General features: G+C 41.2%; 1 protein-coding gene across 3 annotated transcripts in view; it reads left to right on the forward strand.

Annotated features, from left to right (window-relative positions):
• LOC148348622 (uncharacterized) overlaps positions 1 to 7,672 on the forward strand; it is a 193,820-nt gene extending 186,148 nt beyond the window's left edge. For 2 of the 3 annotated variants that reach the window (XM_088322749.1, XM_088322748.1), the window contains one exon: positions 6,104 to 7,672. In XM_088322749.1, the coding sequence (XP_088178875.1) occupies positions 6,104 to 6,301 (198 nt within the window). In that variant the 3' untranslated portion in view covers positions 6,302 to 7,672. Of the gene's footprint in view, positions 1 to 985; positions 1,074 to 6,103 lie in introns of those variants that run through there. The other variant, XM_088322750.1, reaches the window with a different exon arrangement.
• Positions 7,673 to 25,022: the final 17,350 nt, after the last annotated feature.

Here is a 25,022-nt window from a genome sequence, read left to right on the forward strand (position 1 = left end):
TATACAAAACAAGTAAGCACCAACTGCCAACAAATATTCAACAGTTTTTTTCTCTAAACAGAGAAATCTATAACTTTAAAGTCAGCGTTACTATTCCAGGTTAGAAATATCATTCCTTCGTTTTCTAATTTTCCTTTGCAGGATAAGGTTCTGTTTTCTTGTTTTAAATTAGTTTACCTTTTCCTTGCAAGGAAAATTTGGAATAGGGATAGGCGGCTTCGGCTTCATTCTACTCATTTTGAGCACAGGTTTATGTATTATATTATCGTAATGAACATGTTTTTTTGTGTGCAAATATGTTATAGTTTCCTTTTCTTAAATTAATGATTGATGAAGTTTTTTTCTGTGCTGTGCCTAAATTAAATAGCTACAAAAACACACGACAGCAAGTCGCAAAGGGCTGCACAGGCCATAGATAATTGCAAACTACAGACAATTATTACGCCATTCCCTGATCCAAAACCTACATGAGGGCAAGAAAAATCTCAAAACGTCAACACGAGGAAAATGAAGAAACCACTTCCCCCTTCCAGGATGACTAGCCTGCAATAACAAATAGTACCCAGATATTGTCAACATGAAATATAGGTAATTCATAAACTATAGAATAGAAGTGTGTTTTAAGCCTAGATTTAAACAGTTCCACTGAGGTTGCAGTTCGAATCTCAGGGGAAAGAGCATTCCACAACACCTGGACGCGAATGGAGAATGCTGTCGAACCTGCGGATCTCTTCTTGGCTCTAGGGATTACCAGTAGACCAGCATTTTCAGAGCAAATATTGCAGTCCAGATGTGGAACGTGCAAAAACAAGTAAAACGTCATCGGTCCAAATAAAAAAAAAAAGAAACAACAAAAAAAGGCTGTTTTTTTCTCTTTAGATGATAAAAGTTGATGTTAAAGGGTGTGGTGTGAACAAATGGTGTCGGGGGGGGGAAAGCCATGACGTCTCTTTCCACCGGTAAATGATTTCTCTTTGATGAACAGGAGATAAGGGTGTGTATCAATACTGCTGTGCAGATCTCCCCCATGACAGCGCGGGAAGATGGCCTGCTGCGATAAAACAACAGACGGGGGATGGAGGAGAACACAGGAAGATATGGAGGAAAGGGATGCTTTTTTTCTCTCTGTGTTAAACTACACAAGACTGAAAAAAATCACCAAAGGAGGACTAGTAAAAAGTACCCGTCAACTTACTCAGTTCACCGGAAAACTCGAGGGCTTGGAGAAAAGGTTTTCTTTTTTGGGTGGTTGACTGTTTTCACATTTTAGGTCTAACGTTTAAGCCATTTAAAGGGAAAGGCCTGTTAAAGAGATAATGTGTATTTGACTAGTCGCTTTACTGTGTTGTTCAACTGAAAATTGGTGCTAAAAAGCATAAAATGATTACAAACTACGGAAATGTAAATTAACCAATCTTACGCCAGGTTTTTGGATTTTCGGGGACATATGGCAGGAAGATGGTGAGGCTCATGTTACTTGGAATGAATTCTCATTAAAACAGTTTATTTATTTTTGGGGTAAATATTTATCCAATTTTTTGCACCTTTTATCCTGAGTAGGGTCGTGGGGGGTGCTGGAGCCCAGCTATCTTAAGGCAGTGGGCTAGGGGGCACCCTGAACTGGTTGCCAGAGACGGACAACTTGCTCCCTCGCATCTTTTAGATTGAATTTCTCCCTATGTTCCGGTCCGGAGCCTTCGCTCTGAAAATGCTGGTCTACTAGTGATCCCAAGAGCCAAGAAGAGATCCGCAGGTTCGAGAGAATTCTCCATTCGGGCCCCGGTGCTGTGGACTGCTCTGAGATTCGATCTGCAACATCAGTGGAACTGTTTAAATCTAGGCTTAGAACACACTTTTACTTTTTATGGCTTATGAATGATCTGTATCTCATGTTGACTTTGTATGTGTATTGTTTGTTATTGCAACATCTGTTGCAGCCTGGTAATCCTGGAAGGAGGACTAACTCATGTGCAGTCCCTTCTCATGGTTTCTTAATTTTCCTTATGTTTAGGTTTTTGAGTTTTTCCTTGCCCTCTTGTAGGTTTTAGATCGGGGATAGTGTAATAATAGTCTGTGGTTTGTAATAATCTGTACTCTGGGCAGCCCTTTGAGACTTACCACTTGTGAGGCCCCTTCCCTAAGTTTCTTTTTTTCCTCCTGCTTTAAGTTTTGAGTTTTTACTCACCCGCATGTTGGTTTATGATCAGGGGATTGTGTAATTGTAACCTGTGCAGTCCTTTGAGACATCTTGTGATTAAGGGCTATACAAATAAACATGACTTGACTCGCTCAGTCACACCGAGGGACAATTTGGACCAGCCAATAATCATGCATGTTTCTGGAATGTGGGAGGAAACTGGAGTGCCCGGGGGAGACCCAAGCAGGCACGGGGAGGACATACAAACTCTGCATGGGGAGGCTGCGCTAGCTGGTATAGAACCCTTGACCTCCGCACCGTGGGGCTGCGTACTAACCACACATTTGCCGTGTCGCTTGGGTTATTATTCATATCCATTTTTATTTCTTGCAAATAATTACGTTATATTTTTCTACCACTAAGAGGCACTTGATTATACATTGTCCCTTGCACAATTCTCAGTAAAAAGGAGTGTGGTTTACTTATAATCGGTAATTATGGATTTAACAATCCACGGTTGGATCCAGTACTGGGGCAAGACCATTGAGTTATATCGTATCAGTGGCACTGACTATGTAAAGAGAATGTTCTTTTCAGTCAACCATTTTGTCAGTGAACAAAAACTCTGTAAAATAATTATTCCCAAAGTAAATTGAAGCGACTGTGACGTTACAAAGAAAGAATTCCGTTTTAAGACACGTTTTCTGACATATCCCGCAAAATCATTTGTTTGTGGGGGGCACTCTGGAGACTCCACTATTTGTAGACAAGCGATTTCAAAGATACTTTCACATACGGCAAAAACAACTGTTTTATTTCAGTGTCATCTTAGGAGGACGGAAAAAGTGACACGTCTCAAAACGCAGGCTACAAACGAGCGCCATGCAAAAAAGAACAATTTCACAGCGAGTTTATTTGGAGGCAGCTGGCTGGTTATTCTCTGTGTTTTTTAATCGGTATTTGAATATCTGAATGAAAGTGCAAACGTGCTCTTTTCATACACAAACACTTTTAAGTGAGGTGACAACCAGTGATTTTGAAATGACACCACTTCAGCACCACTTCATTAGACATACTCCAAAACTGCAGAAATTAAAAAAACGCGGCTAATTAGAAGTGTCACCCTTTTTTTCTCCCCCCTCCTTGATTTTGATTGGATGTTTTCCTGTCAGCGTGGCTAAATACCCCTTAAGCGCCTTTGGCTGTTCTTGACACTTGGTGTCATTGGCTCCTCACGGGTTAAGCCTAAAAGCTAAGTTATTTGTAGTCATCAGATTAGCGTGTGTTTCTGTGTGTGCAAGCAAGGGTAATATTAGTGGAACCTCAGAGAAATGTCTCCCTTATCTGCAGCTACCATTACCAGGCCCGTGGTTTTGTCACAGGTCTCTTCATTTCTTCTTTGACTTTCTTTCAGCGCTGAAGAAGAAAGGATTTCAAACGGCAGTCCCTTTTTTCTGCCTCATTACAACTTTTCGTCGAGCACTTTAGCAACGTAATTACTCCGCTTTTACAATAGAAGCAAACGTTTGCACTTTTTAATTTCGCTCTACAGAATATGCCAACGTTCCAAAATCATCAATTTCACAGTTCTCAAATTATTTCTCAGAGAGTGAGAGAGAAAGAGTTCTTGTTTTACGAGGTACTGGACCTTGGGTTTCGTTATTTTGTCCACAGCAATGGTCAAGTCATATTTATTTGTATAGCCCTTTATCAAAAGTAGGGCTCTACAAACTAAAGTCCAAAAAATATAAATTACAAGGAAAAACAATTCCCATTAAGTTTGTTGCAAAACAGTTCAAAAAAGTGCTTTAAAATCCATACCTATATGTATTTTTTACAATTATGGTATTGATACTTGTGTCTAAATACATGACTACTCAATTGCGTAACAGGCTGAAAATTATTGTGATCTTAAAAATCCCCAATTAAGACTCTACCTACACACCTGATTATAAGCCCAGTACATTTTTAAAGGAAAAATCATGTTGTACATACATAAACCGCACCAGACTATAAGCCTCATATGCCCACATCGAAACAAGAGATATTTGCAATGATAGACGGTACACAGAAAGGGTTTTATTAATATACACTACCCCTTAACGTTACAGCGACCCGCCGAACTTTTGATAAACAAATGCGTGTCTGTACGATGTCTCCGGTCACTAAAATACGTAGTGCCACATATCATTGGAAAGCTTAAACTCTTGGGATTCAAAATATGATAGCATTTTAAACATCCTTATCAGAGAAACATCACAGTCAGTCTGAAACAAGTTACCAGAAAACGTTTAAGCCGAGGTGACCTCACCATTACGTCCCCTGGCCATTTTGTTTCATCAAGGAATCCATTCGTGTAAAATATTTACTCCAAAACACGTGAAAATGCAGACAAATAAATCGAAATCCGCATTAAAAATGTCTGCTCCGTTGTACGTTGATTCTTGCAATCTGTTAATTTTGCCACATTATTTCCATTGACCAATAAACAGACTCGTAAATTATTCCCAATATGGTAGTTAGCCCTCCCTTTTCGATTGACACATTTTCCATGAAGTGGGTCTGTTCATGCTAGTTTTATTAATGCACAAACCACGAAGTTATAATAAACTTGCGTCTTTCTCTACACCTATACTCTATGTGTCTCACTCTTACCTTAACTGCTTGGGAGTCCCTGGTGGCCATTGGAAAAAATGCATAAAATAGCCTCATCATTGCATACGCTACAGGGATGAAAGTTTGGGGAAAAAAGTCGCGGCATATAGTCCGAAATTGACGGTACATAAGAGTCAAGTCATCTTTATTTGTATAGCCTTTTATCACAAGAAAGGGCTTTACAGACTACCATTACACCATCCCAGGATCTGAAACCTACATGAAGGAGAGGAAAAACTCAGAAAACTTAGCATGATGAAATGAAGAAATGTTGAGAAGGGGCACATGAGGTAAGCAAAGGGTATCAATACAGACATCATGAACATTAAACATGTAATAAAGAATGTCCGGTTGAATGCTTCCTGCTGTCTACATCATTCATAAGCTATTGAATATGAGTGTGTTTTAAACCTGGATTTCAACTCTCTCACTGAGGTTCAGGGTTGGGTAGGGTTACTTGAACTGGATTACTTTCAATTACTTTTGGATTACTCCAACACCAAATATGCTAATAAAAGACAAAAGAAACTAAATATGAATAAAATTATGACTCACAACACGTGGTAAGCTTTCTCTCCTGGCTTTGATCTCTTTGATCTCGGGCAAAACTAACATAAAATGCGACAGAAACAAAATGAAAATAAATCCAAACAGCTTGCCAACATCATTTTTGGCGTTTCATGTATTCCAAGCCTGCACAAAATTTAGTAAATTTATTCAAATTTAGTTTCTTTTGTATTTTATTAGCATATTTAGTATTGGAGTAATCCAAAAGTAATTGAAAGTAATCCAGTTTAAGTAACCCTACCCAACCCTGCTGAGGTGGCAGATTGAATTTCAGAGAGCAGAGGATTCCGCAGCACCGGGGTCTGAATGAAGAACGTTTTTGAACCTGCATATTACTTTTTGGGCCTTGGGATCACTTTATGATTGTCACCGCAGTTTTTTTTTTTTTTGTTAGTGTAGCATGAACATTTTGAAAGTAAAAATAGACCTGTTTCTAAACAGCAACCCAAACCCCGAATAAAGATGAAAAAAGTTTTTTCGAGAGCGTCTAAGAGATGCACATACTTGCACCCGCAACGTAAGGAGCTTTTTAGCGGCTGCAATGACAGAAGTCTGAAGATGGCATCACCGAGTAAAAAAGTACCATATTCCGTCAAGCACCTTTAATAGAGAAAACTTATGACTTTCAACTTTTTAGAAATACCTCATACGATGCACCCCACCTTTAAGTTAATCCCTCAAAATATTTTGCTGGAGATTGCTGAGGTTTGAATTTCTTTGTGTCGTTTGTCTTCATTTCTGCAGTTAAAAGCTCTGAGCAAGGAGAACAAGTGCTTACGTAGACAGCTGGCAGAAGAAAGAGACTTGTTCTTGCAAGTTGTGTGCCACAGCCCTCGTCCTCCCACCCCTGTCCAGAACCTCGGCATTTCCTGCAGTTCATCTCTTCCATCCCGACCTGAATCTAGTGACATTTGGGGTGAAGGGATCTCAAAGCAACGGTGAGCTCAGTGGAGTGACGCGAGCCAGACTGGGAGAATCCCAGGCTTTGGATGAAGATGAACAGACAGTGGCCACATCTCATTTGCTCCCCAAGAGAACATAGACTGGAGAGGGAGTCGACCAAATAAAGCTTAAAGAAGACTTTGACCTGTCACGACTTTTGGACCTCCAGGACTTCACCGGGGAGCATGCGCAGTATAAGGTTAATGTCCTTCAGGTCAAAGGCAAGTCCCAGGGTCTTGTTGCCTCAAGTGGAGAAGTGGTTCTCCAAGAAGAAGATCATAAATGAAAAAGTATAAGTTGAAATCTTGTCTTTCTGAATTTGTATATTCCATTTAAGCAGTGTTTTTCAACCTTTTCTGAGCCAAGGCACATTTATTTTATTGAAAAAAAAATCCCGTGGCACACCGCTAGTCGTTGCCGTCTTCAGTAAAAGTAAATCCAAATAAAAAATACCTTGCGCTAGACCGCACAGGCGCTAAATTGGGATATCTTTCCATGGTACAGTGCTACAATTAGTTACTCTAATGCGGCACACTATTTTTGTTGAAAAACACTGCATTAAAAGTATGAATGTATTAAAACTCCAACGGGATATATCCTGATTGTAACATTACACATTTTAAACAGAGTCAAAAACATTTTCTCTTCAATAAGTGCATACATGGTTTAGTAGACACTCAAAATACGGAGAGAAGACATCAATGCATTTTTAGCTTGCGAGGAGAGCAGAAAAGGACTGCACAAAAACTACTCAGATGCAAAGATTTTAACCTGTTTTGTCCACAACATTTCCAAGGTTACGCTAATCGAGTGTGGAATAGCAACATGATTGGCCAATAGTGACAATAATGTAAACAGAATAATAGTCAAAATAACAAACAACCCAGGCATCCTATGCAATCTCCTTTTCTGCTGTCCCAATAGTGAAAACACAACTACATTATTTATTGTGAGGTCGCAGAATAAACGTGTAATATTGAACTTATTTACTGTGGGCCATGCAAAAAATTAAGAAAGATACATCTTTACCCAACACTTATATAGCACAAGAATTTTCAAATTGCTAGATACTCTATGGCGTTAGCATCCATGACTATTTCCGCAAACAACGCATTGCATTTGACATCGTGTATCCTCTTCTGCGAAAGCAGGATACTTGTCGCATTCCCACAGTAGGTTTATAGGGTTCATGAAGTTTGATTCGTCTATGGGACTGTTTTGTTGATGTTCCTACTGTCGGGCCTTATAGTTTTGTGCGCCTTATGTATGGAAAATATAACAAAAGACTTTTTTTGGTGGGGGGAACTAAAAGTGCAGAAAATACGTTATACTCACAATCATAAGTCTTGATGAATGCACACGCAAAGTTAAAATACACAGAAGTAAATTCCAGATATATTTGCACCCGGGGTTGGGTAGGGTTACTTTAACTTGATTACTTTCAATTACTTTTGGATTACTCCAATACCAAATATGCTAATAAAAGACAAAAGAAACTAAATATGAATAAAATTACTCAATTTTGTGCAGGTTTGGGGAGTAACGGAATACATGGAACGGCAAAAATGATGTTGGCAAGCTGTTTGGATTTATTTTCATTTTGTTTCTGTTGCCAGGAGAGAAAGCTTACCACGTGTTGTGAGTCATAATTGTATTCATATTTAGTTTCTTTGGTCTTTTATTAGCATATTTGGTATTGGAGTAATCCAAAAGTAATTGAAAGTAATCCAGTAAGTAACCCTACCCAACCCTGTTTGTACTCCTGCAAAATACATGATTCACACCGGATATCTTCTTTTAATGATACGGAAAATTAAAAACTTGGCTTTGGAAGTCCCTCAAAAGTGCTTGAATTTTGGCCATTAAAAGTACGAAACCTGGGCCGAAGTGTCCTCGAGTCTAGACAAGGAACATGCACAAACTTGAACTTGATCTTAAAAAAACACCATTATACTGTTATAATGAGATCTAGTGTAGGTGAAAGCAAGCCGGCGACCACAAATGGTGTTCTCTACAGACACACCTGCCTTCCAAACACTTTTTTCATCCTTCATCGGTCCTGTACAACTTGTATCGCCCGATTCCATTCCAAGCAGTTTAATGATTTCAATCCGAACTTGGTTTTTTCCTCATTTGCCATGTCACAGAGTCTTCTTTTTACCGCAAACTCAGTTTTAGTTTTACACAAAACGAGCGACCAAACAAAGACAGGAATGGCAATGTCATTAAAAATAATACCACTGGCTTAAAACAAAAACTCCCGGGACTAAGGGGTGTGTCTGTGGCGCAGCGGTGAAAAGAGTCCCCCTGGAAACAATGAAGAGAATGATCATTTGTTGTTCTTGAAAACCCCGGTGAGGTTTCACAGAGGTTAAGCTTGCCTTTGATGTGTTTTTAACTCGTTTCAGCACTGCGGAGGGATTAGTCGGCCTCTCTCGTACACACAAAACATAAAATGCACACTTTGGGCACACACGCTCTTAATTTCCACACCGTTTGCTCTTATCGGACAAAGACGAAAGCGCAGAACCGGATCCTTCTTAACCTAATTTCATCAAATGAGCGCCACTTTTTTCTTTTTTTTTCTGTGTGTGGTCTTCTGCTGGTAGAAAGGAATTTTCTCTTTTTTCTTTCCAAACAATGTCCCTGTTAGGTTGGGGTGCCAACTTGTGAGACATTTCTTAATAATTATTCATACATGTTAAGTTTCAGAAATGGAAAATCGGGAGATTTTTTTTCCGACGCGATTATTATTATTATTATTATTTGAAAAGACAACAATAAAATTCGTTTTTCAATCTACTTTATTGATATTTTATGTTTACATGTGATTATTACAATGTTTAATTATTCCAAATTTTCTGGTCTTCTTTAACATAGTCATATGTAGTACCTAATTGGTAAAATGGCGGCGCCCTCTGTTGGCTGCGGCTGCATCGGCTCGCTACAACGGGTCAGGTGTATCGACATTTCGTTCTGTGTACATTGTTACAAAGAATGACAATACAAAGGAAATTATTATTATTAACTCTTATTCGTCTGCTGCTTTCGAAGTAATGACCTCACGTGGAGTTCCAGATTATGATTGCCGAGTCTCGATCAAAGCTTTTTCTGGTGCAGAACGGCGAAAAAGACACTGATAAAGACTATGGATAATTCGGCTACATTTTAATCGGCAAAAATTTGTTCACATAAAAATTTTGGCGACCAAAAAAAAAAAAAATTATGCAATTTTTAGAAATCGCTAGATGTTGCTCCCAGATCGGTAGGCGGAAGAATCGTAGCCAAAGCAGTAGTCTCCCGACCAAATCGGGAGACTTAACAAGTGTGATTATTCACCTACAAATATTTGCCTTTATCAGGTTTGTGGATGAATTTAGGGAATGGTGGTGTGTACCGTAGTTTCACAACCATACGGCGCAGTGTGTTGAAAGTCTCCCTAGCTGGTTCTATTTCTGTATTTAACACATGAGCCAGGGGCACCTCATGATCGGGCGTGGGTGCCCTCTGCTGTCGAGAATAGAAGTGTGTCTATTAAAAAATACAGTAGGAGCAAAACTGAGTTTGTTTGAGGTTTATTTAAGTATAACACACGGATAAAAACTTGTTGGGTTCAGTTTTTAACTTCCTTCACTTCCGAATCCTCGTATTCTTAATCTTCAATTCTCTCGAGGCTACTTGGTTTCCATGTTTTTGGCCATAGCGTAGAAATCAACACAAAATGGCAGAGGAAAACAATTAAAGCATTTAATTGAAATAAAGTGAGGTTTTGGGTATCATTAATATTTGGGGTGGACAACTGTTCAGCCTACGATAGCACAAATACTCCACTGCGTTAGCATCCATGAGTACTTTCGCAAACACATACCTGTCAACCTGTACGGTTTTGCCGTACAAAGTACGTTTTTTTAAGCATTTTAAGACGAGTACGACATACAAAGAAATCTGTACGGAAAAACGCAAATTTGTCAATCGCATGCGTCTGCCGCCTGGGGATTTCCCATCATGCATCATTCAGAAAATACGACAGTTTGTACGGGCATGGAGCCGTGTAGGTTGACAGGTATGCAAACAATGCATGTAGTGCATTAAATGGAGAGAAAGTAAGGTTTTTGGTTGTATTCATATTTGGGGGGACAACTGTTCAGCCTCCGATAGCACCATAAAAAAATTGCTAGATACGCTAAGGCGTTATCATCCATGAATAATTACGCGAACAATGAATTGCGTGAGACGTCATGTGTCCTCTTTTGTGCATAGAAGTCCTATTTAGTTGGAAATGTGACCTAATATGTTGTCACATCTCACCTCATTAGCCATACCGCTTATCCTCATTAGGGTCGCGGGAGTGCTGGAGCCCATCCCAGCCATCTCCGGGCAGTGGGCAGGGGACACCCTGAACTGGTTGCCAACCAATCGCAGGGCACACAGGGACAGACAACTAATTCGCTCATTCACAGCTAGGGACAATTTGGACCGGCCAATTCACCTGAAATGCATGTTTTTGGAATGTGGGAGAAAACCGGAGTGCCTGGAGGAAACCCACGCAAGCACGGGGAGAACATACAAACTCCGCACAGTCCAAGTCTGGAGCTGGATTTGAACCCACGACAGGTTCCCATGACATGAACAGTGCCGCACAAGCGCTAACCACTGCGTCGCCGTGCTCTAATATGTTGTATTCCACCCAAAATTTAGAATTGAGCATTAAGTTCTTTAGCCAATCACAGGATGTTTATTATCAGTAAACACTGACGTTGACGCTCACATTCACACCATGGAACTCTTCAGATGGCTTTGCATGCCTGATTTTAGACTGAATTTCCAAAGTATGAACAAACGCTAGAGTAAAGCAGTTCTGTTGGGGTTTTTATGTTTGAAAAAAAAAAATAATAGAACTCAAGTGTCAAGGTTTGTGAGTACAGAACATGGTTGTTATTGTTATATATTGTTATGTATATTGTTATATATGGTTGTTACAGATCATGGCGGGCTAGGACAAAAAATAAATCATTGGAAAATTCCCAATACATCAGCTTCATGCCAGCCCTTTGTCCAGACTGAAATCCTGCAGTTGGTTTGATAAGACTCAAGGCCTCCTTCCCAACAGTAAATCAAAGCACAACTTGGAACAACGTAGAGACTATATGATGACTAACTGAATGGGTACGTTGAAACGTCAAGTGAAAAAAAAAAGAAGATAAGTCAAGACTTACAATCGAATATATGATTATTTTTAAGCTTATATAATTACCACCAAATTATTCACATGGTCACAATATTGATGTGTTGTGAATTGTGCAGGGTTGGGTAGGGTTACTTTAACTGGATTGCTTTCAATTACTTTTGGATTACTCCAATAGCAAATATGCTAATAAAAGACAAAAGAAACTAAATATAAATAAAATTACTACATTTTGTGCAGGCTTGGAATACATGGAACGGCAAAAATGATGTTGGCAAGCTGTTTGGATTTATTTTCCTTTTTTTTTCTGTCGCATTTTATGTTGATTTTGCCGGAGATCAAAGAGATCAAAGCCAGGAGAGAAAGCTTACCACGTGTTGTGAGTCATAATTTTATTCATATTTAGTTTCTTTTGTCTTTTATTAGCATATTTGGTATTGGAGTAATCCAAAAGTAGTTGAAAGTAATCCAGTTAAAGTAACCCTACCCAACCCTGGAATTGTGACTATTAAGTGTCACATTTAAATTTTACAACAGTACCTAGAACAATTCTACTAAATTACAAGGATAATGTAGAAATTAAAAACAAGAAATTTAGATTTTCACCCTAAATTTCAGATCTGGGTGCATCATGAGGGATGACTGAACTTTTGTTTGTTATCCAATTCCAATATTCCTTGTGTGATTCCACAGCCCACCAATGACCTAAGAAATAATCAAGATGTCTGACTATAGAAACCAAAAACATGTTTACTTTGTCTTGCATGTATGCCATGTGTTGTATCAGAATATTTATTTCTGGGTGGTTTACTGTTACCAGTGATATCTAGGTTTCATATATAACTGTTACCTCAAATGTCCAGAGATACTATATATGATATCTCTGTCACGGTTGCCCGTTGCTCTCACTTGGCCCCGCCCGTTTGGTGCCAGCTGCGGCTCATTGCCTGGTTGGCTTCCCTCCTATTCAAGCTAAGTGCTCTAACTCACCCTTGTCAGTCCTTCAATGTACCTCTCCACACGCAAGACGTGTGTTTTAACTCCGTCTGGTACCCTGCTTGTGAATCCTCTCTGGTATCGATCCCGTCTACCTCGTCCTGTTTGATATCTGACTCCAGTTTCCAGTATCCGGTATCGATCCTGTTTGTCTCGTACCGTCTGATATCTGACTCCAGTTTCCAGTATCCGGTATCGATCCCGTCTGTCTCGTATTGTCTGATATCTGACTCAGTCTCCAGTATCTGATATCAATCCTGTCCGTCCTGTCCTGTCCGGTATCGATCCCGTCCGTCCGGTATCTGCTCGTGTATCTATCGATCCCGTCGGCCCCTGGCTTCCTGTTTTTCCACGCCGGACTTCTGTCTTACTTCTTCCGCCCAGCGATCGCCGAATCACTGGCGTTTGTGTTCACGCGCATGACTGCCCCATCCCCGTAAAATAAAGGCTTGTGTGAAAATGTTACACATCTGGGTCCTTCTCCTGTTCTGGTTCTGACAATCTCTTGATTCTTCGTAGTATTTTAGAATAACAGACAAATTGGAACACAGCATTTCTATTTGTATTTTTTTTTTTACTTGGTTGAATTTATTTAAATGATCAGCTACTCGCAATTCCTACAAATGACCCATCATGAATTTGTGAATAGCATTGTGCAACTCAGTTTCCTTGAGGACTACCTGTTGCCAGCAGTATTATCGGGTACCCTAACTGCTTATTTAGCCAGAAAACTGTGAGTAATGCATGTGAAGAGAAAATATATTGTTATATAGTCTTGCAGAACTGTTGCCTTCCACGATGCAATAGAGGACAGGATTAGACTATCCATAGAAAATGTTAGTTTAGAGAAGTTGACCAGAGGTAATATTGAAAATTACATACAACTAAAATCTGAGAACAATTACGGAAGAACACCAACCTAAGAAATGTAAGTTAAAGCCTACGGCGCTTCAATTTGACTTTAGCAGAAAGACGATGAGAAATAAAAGTGAAAGGTGAGGCTAGCCTTGGGAATAGAAAAAACATGAAGAAATGAGCTGAAGAAGCAAAGGAAAGGGCCATAGAAGATTTGGGGTGTATGTGGAAAAGGAGCATATTGTCCTTATCGGCCCGCTCCAGAAAGCCAGGTCCTTAATGGGGCCTCTGTGAAGGGGAAATGAGGGCTAAGGCTGATGCTAACTGATTAGCCGCCAACTCCAAACACCCATAAAAGGAGGGGTATGGACGACCGAGACTGCCTTTTTTGGAAATAAACGTATGAATAATTATATATTGAGAAACGTATAAATATATCACGTAATACCTAACTTTATGACATAAATGCAAGTCATTCATATATGCAGGGTTGGGTAGGGTTACTTTAACTTGATTACCTTTAATTAGTTTTGGATTACTCCAATACCAAATATGCTAATAAAAGACAAAATAAACTAAATATGAATACAATTATGACTTACAACACGTGGTAAGCTTTCTCTCCTGGCTTTGATCTCTCTGATCTCCGGCAAAACTAACATAAAATGTGACAGAAACAAAATGAAAATAAATCCAAACATCTTGCCAACATCATTTTTGCCGTTCCATGTGTTCCGTTACTCCCCAAGCTTGCACAAAATGTATTCATTTTATTCATATTTAGTTTCTTTTGTCTTTTATTAGCATATTTGGTATTGGAGTAATCCAAAAGTCATTGAAAGTAATCTAGTTAAAGTAACCCTACCCAACCCTGCAAATATGTATGCATGTTGTTATTTATGTTGTCATTTATTATTTCGGTATTTTGTCAGAACAAAGGGTTATTTAAGAATGGGTTGTGTCGAATTGGCTAAGCTTTTTAGCTATTGGTTGATCAGTGTGGTACCCGATTCACTCGTCACTGATCAACCAATAGGTGAGAAGCTCAGGAAATTGTGTTGTGACAAAATACAAGACCAAAAAATTGACAAAATAAATGACAAAATTTACAAAATGAGAAATTTAATGCCGGAACGAATGACAAATTGCATGAATATACAGATAAATTGCATTTCGGTCATATTTAGGCATTATTTAATGTGTGTATGTCTTCATTAATTCATATAGCTTATATCTGTAGGCATTTATCCATCCATCCATCCATTATCTGCACTACTTCAGTAGGGTCGCGGGAGTGCTGGAGCCCATCCCAGCCGTCTTCGGGCAGTGGGCAGGGGACCCCATGAACTGGTTGCCAGGCAGTCGCAGGGCACACAGAAACAGACAACTCGCCCATTCACTCCTAGGGACAATTCAGTCCGACCAAATAACTTGACATGCATGTTTTTGTGTTTCGGGAGGAACCCTCAAGCATAGGGGAGAACATGCAAACTCTGCACAAGAAAGCTGGTAGCTAGATTTGAAACCATGACCTCAGAACTGTACCACAGACATGCTAACCAATCAGTTGTAGGAATCCATTCATTTAATATTAAATTGATTGTTGTGTATTTTGTCATGAGTCTGTTCACAACAAAATGTATTTCAAAATGAGGGGCGGGTCAAAGATATTTCATCTGTTGGTCGACTGGTGCAGTAGCAGATCAGTTTATCACTGATCCACCTATGAGAAAATACACAACTAAATAAATACCAAGATAAATAAATTACACAATGCACAAATAAATAAATAAATGTATATTTATCTCATAGATTTAGGTATAACTTGATGTATCTATGTGTTTGTTTGTATGGTATATATCCGTGGGTATTTATTTATCATTTTATTTCTACATATGGCAGGATCAGCCCTCCATGGAGGGGAAGAACGGTGTATGTTGTATACTAAAGGTGAGTTGCCATCATCTTCTTAATTGATTAACTTTCCAAACATGGGCCCAGACATCCATCCATTATATTCCACCTATCCAGGGTTGGGTTCAAGGGGCAGGAGCCTTAGCAGGAAGGCTAGCACCTCCTACCCTCAGCCAAAACTGGTCCAGCTCATCCAACAGGACACCGTGGCATTCTTAAATCAGCCTAGAGTGTCCTTGTTTGTCTCCAGGGCCTCTCAATGCCCTAAACTGAGTCCCTCTCGGATGACCGAGCTGTTCCCCTATCTTTAAGGGAGAGCCCAGCCACCCTGCGGAGGAATCTCATTTCAGCTGCTCGTATCTGGGGTCTTGTTGTTTCAGTCATGACCCACAGTTGGAGAACCTTAGGCTAGGAACGTAGATCGACCAGAAAATCAAGAGCTTTGCCTTTTGGCTCAGCTTCTTTTTCACCATGACGTAATGGTCCAGGGTCTGCAGGACAGCAGACATTGCACTGTCTGTTGATCCTTTGTTCCATCCTACTCGCTCGTGAACAGGATTCTGAGATACTTGGACTCCTCCACTTGGGGTAAGAGCTCATCCCCAACCCGGTGAGACCATGCCACCCTTTTCTGGCTGAGAACAATGGTCTCTGAATTGGAGGTGCTCCTCTTCGAGTGTAGATCTAGTGATCGTTTGCAAACCGCTCCAGTGATGGCTGAAGATTACGGCTCGAGGAAGCCAACAGCAACACGTCATCTGCAAAAATCAGGGATGCAATGCTGACCCAAACCGGACACCTTCCATGCCTCGGCTGTGCCTAGAAATTGTGTCTATAAAAGTTATGAATAGAATCGGTGACAAAGGGCAGCCTTGGTGGAGTCCAACTACCACTGGAAACAAATCCAACTTAATGCCGCCAATGCGGAACGATATCTGGCACCGGTCATACAGGGAATGTACAGCCTGGATAAGACTGTCCAAAATGTTCCCACAGCAGGGTTGGGTAGGGTTACTTTAACTTGATTACTTTCAATTACTTTTGGGTTACTCCAATACCAAATATGCTAATAAAAGACAAAATAAACTAAATATGAATAAAATGACTAAATTTTGTGCAGGCTTGGGGAGTAACGGAATAAAAAATGATGTTGGCAAGCTGTTTGGATCTATTTTCATTTTGTTTCTGTCGCATTTTATGTAAGTTTTGCCGGAGATCAAAGAGATCAAAGCCAGGAAAGAAAGCTTACCACGTGTTGTGAGTCATAATTTCATTCATATTTAGCTTCTTTTGTCTTTTATCGGCATATTTGGTATTGGAGTAATCCAAAAGTAATTGAAAGTAATCAATTTGAAGTAACCCTACCCAACCCTGTCCCACAGTAACACGGTTGAATGCCTTCTCCAATTCCACAAAACACAAGTAGACCAGATGGCCAAACTCCCATAGACCCTCAAGGAGCCTGTAGAAGGTGTAGAACTGATCCACTGATCCACTGTTCCACGACTCAGATGAAAACCACATTGCCATTTAACCTTGAAGTGTAAGGTTTTGAGAACCAGGATGAAAATGCAAAAAGAGGGCAAGCAGAAGGATTGAGAAGTGAACATTAAAAAAAAAAAAAAAAAACTCGGAGATTTGGAAATAAGGCATCAAAGTGTCCTCGTTCCTTTTTAGGCCACTAATGAAATTCCCCTTTTAGCTGATGACATTTTGGCACATTTCAGTTAATTTGCGCGTAGTAGATCACAATCAGGGTTGGGTAGGGTTACTTTAACTGGATTACTTTCAATTACTTTTGGATCACTCCAATATCGAATATGCTAATGAAAGACAAAAGGAACTAAATATGAATAAAATGATGACTCACGACACGTGGTAAGCTTTCTCTCCTGGCTTTGATCTCCGGTGAAACTAACATAAAATGGAACAGAAACAAAATGAAAATAAATCCAAACAGCTTGCCAACATCATTTTTGGTGTTCCATGTATTCCGTTACTCCCCAAGCCTGCACAAAATTTTGTAATTTTATTCATATTTAGTTTATTTTGTCTTTCATTAGCATATTTGTTACTGGAATAATCCAAAAGTAATTAAAGTAATCCAGTTAAAGTAACCCTACCCAACCCTGATTACAATGGCGTGCCCCAACTGCTAGCTCGGTTCAAACACGCAAACATACAAACGGATACCTGGACACAAGGACAGCACGTCCAAAAAAAAGCCAAGGTTGTCCCTGTTTGGAATCCAACTGTTCTCTATGTCCTCTTTTGTATCCTGCACCCTGAATTCATTACTGTCCCTTTCATGCACACACCGATACACAAACACAGGAATCCTATTCACCATGTTGCAGCTGCCTCATTTGCCTTGAAAGGGAATCCTAAAACGATAGCAGGTAACCTTCATTAGTCTGATATTTCCTCCCCCCTGTGTTTAGGTTACCCTCTTCGTGTATGTTTTTATTCGATCCATGTGTGACACATTTCCCTTCTGTTTTTTTTTCCCTCCTTTTGAATTCTTTCAATGACTCCATCACACACGCAACGTTCCTTTTTTGGTCAATTTCCCACCTTCTTTCGCCCTTATTCCCCCCCGTCATTTCTTTTATCTGCCACTCATTTCTTATTACGTCTCTCTCTTTTTTCATTAGCATAGAGAGTAAGAAGATGGCGCCCGAGGTAATCTTCCGGAGCCGTCGCTTGACAAAATGGAGGGCGTCATTGGAGGTCGCGGGCTGTCAACAGCCGTCCAACCTTCGCCGATGACTCCCCTGTCTCATTGCGCTCCCATGCGTCGCGCGGGAGCGAAAGACGCTAACGCGTAGCCATAATCAGGTGTGACACATCGCAGCTTAAAGTGACAGCTCAGACACGGCAAGATGCTAGCAACGTTAGCGAAACTCGTACCGTCAACCACTGCGGGAAAACACGCGTTGACAGGTAGCTCACGACAAGGAAATGGACAGATGAATATGCCGTTAGTTGCTATAATTGCATTTTCTAATTTAAAAAAAACAAATAAAGTTAGAATAGACGTGTAAAATAAGTGTCTAATCGGTAACATTATTGTATTAATGTTTAAGATGACCTTTTAGCCATGGTTTGAGATAAAAAACAGAAAGGGGCTTAGCATAGAGCCATTGGTGGGCAGTGTTGGGCGTGGTACTAATTACGTTAACCCCCAGATTACTGACACCCAAAAGGTGTCACGGTTGCCACGGCACCCAATTGGCCCCGCCCACTAACACCATGTGAAACGCGTTGACAGATTGCTGCCGGACTACTTAAACGCAGTCTTGCGAGTTGCCTGGTGTCAGAACGTCTGCGAAACTCCTGCTAAACTCTGTATGATATGCCAAGTCCTGTTAATCTCCGTTTTTGACTGTGTTTTGATCCTGTTTTGTTTTCGGCCCGATCTGTTTGATTTTGACCCCTCCTTAGTTCTGATTTCACTCTATCTCCGCGACCATCGATCCCTGGATCGAGTGTGCGCGCATTCCTTCTTCCCCCAGTTAATTGTGAGTAACGTTACGCGATTGGGTTCTCATTCGTGTTTCCTGTCCTGGTTCGTGACAAAAGGAGCATGTGACTTATAAAGTAACTAATTAGTTACAAATAACCATATGTGCTCAAGTTAAAAACCAACCCCCCTAAAAAAAAACTGAAAAATAGCCACAAAATCAAAGATATAGAAGAAAACACATACACCAACCTGTAGAAGCAGTGAACCTTACAGCGCAGTCTCCTTCAGTGTCGTTTTGCACGGATTAATCACAACTTGAATCGAAGGACAATGATATAGAGTCAGTGATAACCAGGAAGACGTCCCACGAAGACATAGAGGCATAGATAAATGTGTTGGCTATGGACAAAAGGATGCCATGCACTTTCCGGGAAAGTTGCGTCATCCAGGCCTTTCCGGCATGTCAACTTGGAAGACGAGTCCGGAATACACATGGAAAAATGCTATAGGAATGGATCGGAACAATTAGATTTTGTCCCAGATTAGCCTAAAATCCAGATTATAAAATCTGGAATATGCATAGATACGAAATAATCCAGCACAAACTGTTTATCCGTATTTCGCAAAGATCTGGATAAACCGAATCCGGATTACAGTTTTACTGTCATACATTGACCCTAAAATTATACAAATAAATAAATATGAATAAATTTTTCATTTCATTTCCCTGTATGCACGAGTCTGGTCTGCATTGCCGGCAGTAAATCGGATTCGTTCCCGGCGAGGGTTGGGCTCCGCCAGGGCTGCCCTTTGTCACCGGTTCTGTTCATAACTTTTATGGACAGAATTTCTAGGCGCAGCCTTGGCGGGGATGGAGTCCGGTTTGGGGGCCTGAGCATTGCGTCACTGCTTTTTGCAGATGACGTGGTGCTGTTGGCTTCCTCAGGCCGTGATCTTCAGCTCTCGCTGGAGCGATTCGAAGCCGAGTGTGGAGCGGCCGGGATGAGGATCAGCACCTCCAAGACCAAGGCCATGGTTCTCAGTCGGAAAAGGGTGGTATGCTCCCTCGGAGTCGGGGAGGAGGTCTTGCCCCAAGTGGAGGAGTTCAATTATCTTGGGGTCTTGTTCACGAGTGAGGGTAGGATGGAACAGGAGATCGACAGACGGATCGGTGCAGCGTCTGCCATCATTCGGACCCATGTACTGGTCCGACGTGGTGAAGAGGGAGCTGAGCCGAAAGGCAAAGCTCTCGATCTACCGGTCGATCTACGTTCCTACCCTCACCTATGGTCATGAACTTTGGGTCATGACCGAAAGAACACGATCCCGGATACAAGTGGCCGAAATGAGTTTCCTCCGCAGGGTGGCTGGGTTCTCCCTCATAGATAAGGTGAGAAGCTCAGTCATCCGGGAGGGACTCGGTGTAGAGCCACTGCTCCTCCGCGTTGAAAGGAGCCAGTTGAGGTGGCTCGGGCATCTAATAAGGATGCCTCCTGGACGCCTCCCTCGGGAGGTGTTCCGGGCATGTCCCACCGTCAGGAGGCCCCGGGGGCGACCCAGGACACGTTGGAGAGACTATGTCTCTCGGCTGGCTTGGGAGAGCCTCGGGGTCCCGTCGGATCAGCTGGAGGAGGTGGCTGCGGATAGGGACGTCTGGGCTCCCCTTTTAACGCGTCTGCCCCCGCGACCCGACCTCGGATAAGCGGAAGACAATGGATGGATGGATGGATATTTTTCATTTCTTTTTACTTAATTACCTATCCATGCCAGATGTGTCTCTCAAATGGTGAGAGACATTTTGAAGTCGCACAGAATATTCTGTTCTGTAGCTAAATCGGCATAAGAATTTTTCTGGCTTTTACTCAGAGGTGGGTAGAGTAGTTCACAATGGTACTCGAGTAAAAATACTTTTAATATAATATGACTCCAGTAGAAGTAAAAAGTAGTCATACAAATAATTACTTAATTAAAAGCAAAAAAAGTACTTGGTGAAAAAAAACTACTCAAGAACTGAGTAACTGTAGTCATGCGTAACCCTTAATAACAAGAAGTCTCACAGGGATGTACGAACTAAAAACTATCATTACACCATCCCCTGATCTAAAACCTACATGAAAGCAAGGAAAAACTCAAAAAAACCTTAGAGTGACGAAATTAAGAAACCACTTAGATAAAACTCTTCATGAACCTTCCCAATGGCATTTTTTTTTCAAACAATACAAAATACAGTATAAACGCACATATATTAAACACACATATATGTCTGTGTACATTGTCAATTGTCACGATCCTGTCAGTTGTTGGCTGACTGCCCTCACCTGCGCTCACTCCTTCAGCCCCAGCTGCCACTCGTTTCCTAATGATCCCTCTCCCTATTTAAGCGATTCCTTTCCGGTCACTCTGGGTCAGTCTGTCAGCGAACCTCAGCACATGCAAGGCAAGCACTTTTGACCCTGGCTCCCTGCCAGATTCCTTCCCCTGATTCCTGCTATCTATCCCCTGCCCCTGGCTTCCTGATCGTCTCTGGTTCCCTGACTTTCTTCCGATCACCAACACGATTCGTTCTCCTATCCCGGCTACCCTTCTTGTTCCGATCCACGACCACGCTTTGTTCTCCTATCCCGGCTACCCGGCTTGTTCCGATCCATGATCACGCTCTGCTCTCCAGCCCCAACTGTCCGCCTAGCCACCTGTCACTGGCCGCGAAGGCTTTCTGTTCCACTTGCCCAGCCAGCACCAGATTGCTGTTTTTTCCTCTCTCCCTGATCCCACCGTTCCCTTAAAAAAGTGTTGTGTGAGACGTTACGCATTTGGGTCCACCGTTAATTCTGGTCGTGACAAAGGGGACGATATCATGAGACGTAAAATATTTGACATGGAAAAAAAAAGAAATACAAACACATTTTGGAGACGGAATTAAATGTTTTCTTATTATTTTTTTCAATGTTTTTGACATAGGAGGTTGTCACCGTCCAATTATGAAGCGTGTCAGTGACTGCAGCTTTGTCTTATTTATTTGTTTTAATTATTTTATGTATTTTATGAATTTTATGTTATTTATTTATTTTATTTATTCATTTATTTTAAAAAAACATTCAATCAGATCATCAAATCATCAAGGTCTATCCGATCAAAAATAAATAGTGTAATTGTAAGTCTGTGTACTCAGTTTGTTTGGGTGAACCCTTTGTGGATAATGAATATGAATATTAGTTATATATGTGTGTGGGGGGGTATGTATGTATGCATGTATGTATCAGATCCTACCTCTCAGATAGGACGCACTGTGTTAAATATGGTGAAATGACATCTGAGCTCTTTAGTGTTACCTGTGGTGTTCCGCAGGGTTCAGTACTCGGCCCCCTTCTTTTCATCTTGCTTCCACTAGGTGATATTATTCGCAATTATAATATCAGTTTCCATTGCTACGCAGATGACACTCAATTATATCTTCCGATGGAGGAATCTGCCACACTAAATTGTGGAAATTTGGAGGCCTGCCTTACTGAGATAAAAGAGTGGATGTCACTCAACTTCTTGCGCCTTGACTCTGAAACTCTAAAATACTGGTCGACCAGTGATCCCAAGAGCCAAGAAGAGATCCGCAGGTTCGAGAGAGTTCTCCATCTGGGCCCCGGTGCTGTGGAATGCTCTTCCGCCTGAAATTCGATCTGCAACCTCGGTGGAAATGTTTAAATCTAAGCTTAAAACACACTTCTATTCTATAGTATATGAATAACCTATATTTTATGTTGATAATGTGTATCATTTGCCTTAGGTTAATAGTCTGTAATAGTTTGCAGCCCTTAGAGCATAGGTGTCGAACGGGTGGCCCGCGGGCCAGATCAGGCCCGCTCAGGGATTGAATCCGTCCCGTGAGACAACACTCAGAGAAGCACAAGAGAAAAACAAGCTGCAGGTTGAAATATGTCAACTTGATGTTGCCAAAGCCAGGTGCCTCTCACAAAGACACTCTACTTGTATTTATTTCTCTATCTCTGTCTCTGTCACGGAACCCGGACCAGGGAGGCAGGAAGGGTGAACTCATTTGCGTAACGATCAGTTACTTTTATTTAGAAAATAAAAGTTGTCCAACATGCAGGGACCAAAGACAAAACAAAAACAGGCTTACAGGCAATCAGAAATTCCAAACTAGATAATACTCACAAAACAGGCTTAAAAGAACTAACTCAGACAAACGGGCATGACAGGTCTTCCTCGAGTCAAACAAAACAAAACAGAACAGAGCAAAACAGAGCCATGCAATGATCTCCCCCCGGCAGTCCCAAAACCGCCCTTAAGAATCACACACGCAATTAAGACAATCTGTTTTAGCCGGTGTCAAGGGGCGGGACCAGTTGGTTGTCATGGCAACCATGCTGGACATTACAGTCTCTTTGTCTCTCTCTCTCTCTCTCTCTCTCTCCCACACCTTTTTTCCCAGTCTCTGTCTCTTTCACTCTCTGTGTCTCTCTTTTTCTCTTCCTTTGTTGCTCTTTGTCTCTTTCTCTCTCTGTGTCTTTTTAACTTCTTTTGCTCTCACTTCATTTTTTCCTTTTCTCCCTTTTCTCTTCCTCTCTTCCTATCCTTCACGCTTTCTTTTCTTTTTTTCTCTCCTTCGGTCTTTCTATTTCTCTTTGGATTTCTGTCTTCCTCTCCCTTTCTTTCCCCCTCTCTCACGACTTCTCTTTTGATCTCTTTTGTTTCTCACGCTCTCTTCCTCTCTCTCTTTCTTTGTCCCGCCCTCTCTCTTCTTTTCCCTTCCTTTTTCTCTTATTTCTTTATCTCTCTTTTCCTTTCTCTTTAATCTACTAGTCCGGCCCCCGACAAAATGTTTGTTCTATCGTGTGGCCCCTGAGTTAAAATGAGCTTGACACCCCTGCCTTAGAGATTAAGGGCTATACAAATAAACATGACTTGACTGAGGCTACAGCTATATACACTGCGCATACATATCACGGAACCCTTAACCACCAGGGCATGTGACGATACTAGTACTAGATCCTTAATTACTTGTGAAAAAATACTATGTTCTGAAATGTTGCACATTGTTGTATCACACGAGTCCCATGTGGCAATATTGAGTAAGTTGTTTGTGAGCCGGTTGCTATTAGTGTCCTCGCCATGCTTACGAGAGCTGCAAATACTTTGGTGCTAATAGACAGATTATGGCGGGAAACCAAGCATGTCCCCAAATCCTCTTAGCATGACTTCACCCTGTTTACTTATTTATTTCCTGCCATAAACCCCCGCCCCCCAACCCCATCCCTTCGACTACCACGGCGGCCTTGGCATGGTCTCTCGTTACATGTTTTGTGTAGCGCTCGACGAGTACGGTTCTTCCCGGTGCACCCCGCTCTCCCCCCCCTGCCTGTCTCACAGGTTTTCAAAAGGCACTTTATTTATTGTCCCGAGGGAGCGCTACATTATGCATTAACCTGTTCAATTATGCATTCATTTATGCAGCCGTTGCCTTATGTAAATGCACTTTATGATTAAACAAATTGTTTCCCTGTTTGCCGGTGTGTTCCCCCCGCATTGAGTGTATGCCATTGTTGTTGTAGCAAGAGACTCCGTGCCTCCAGAGCAGGGGTCTCCAACCAGGTGCCCGCGGGCACCCTTCTGAGGACAGCTGAGGCGCCTTCAGACCTGTTCTTAAAATTGTCTTAGAGTGCCGGGTCATTGTGATTTTCTAGTAAGATTTGTTTTTTTGTTTTTTTTTGTGGTTGACTGAATCTTTCTTTCTTTCTCTGTTCCTTCAAACCCTGGTCCTTTCCTTCATTCCTTCCTTCATTTGTTCTCACTTTATCTGCTTCTTTTTCTTTCTCTCTCTCTCTCTCTCTCTCTCTCTCTCTTTCTCCCTCTTTCTCCCTTTTTTAACTTTCACTTTCTACTTTTTTCTTTATCTTTCCTTTCTTTATTTCTTTCTCTTTTTTCTCTCTTCCTCTCTTGAAATGATCTGCATTAATATAGCGCTTTTCAAGTCAATGACTTCCCAAAGCGCTTTACAATGTGCTCCACATTTCCCAATAGCGGCCTTGCAGCCATCTAAGGCGCTAACCTGCTTATTGGGGTATTAGGGGTTCAGTGTCTTACCCAAGGACACTTCGACATGTAACACGGGCGAGCCGGTATTCGAACCGGGATCCCTTGATCCCAAGATCTTCCTCTCCGTTCTCTCTTCTCTTTATTTCTTTCTTTCTCTTTAATCTATTTCGCTCTCTCTCTCATGCTCTTTATTTTTTTCCTTCTCTAGCTTTCTATTTCTCTTTTTCTTTCTTTTTTTTCATTTTGTCTCTCCTTTC

The sequence above is a fragment of the Urocampus carinirostris genome, chromosome 18, assembly GCF_059441175.1.
Source record: "Urocampus carinirostris isolate Australia breed hairy pipefish chromosome 18, RoL_Ucar_1.0, whole genome shotgun sequence".
In the NCBI taxonomy this organism is placed as follows: domain Eukaryota; kingdom Metazoa; phylum Chordata; class Actinopteri; order Syngnathiformes; family Syngnathidae; genus Urocampus; species Urocampus carinirostris.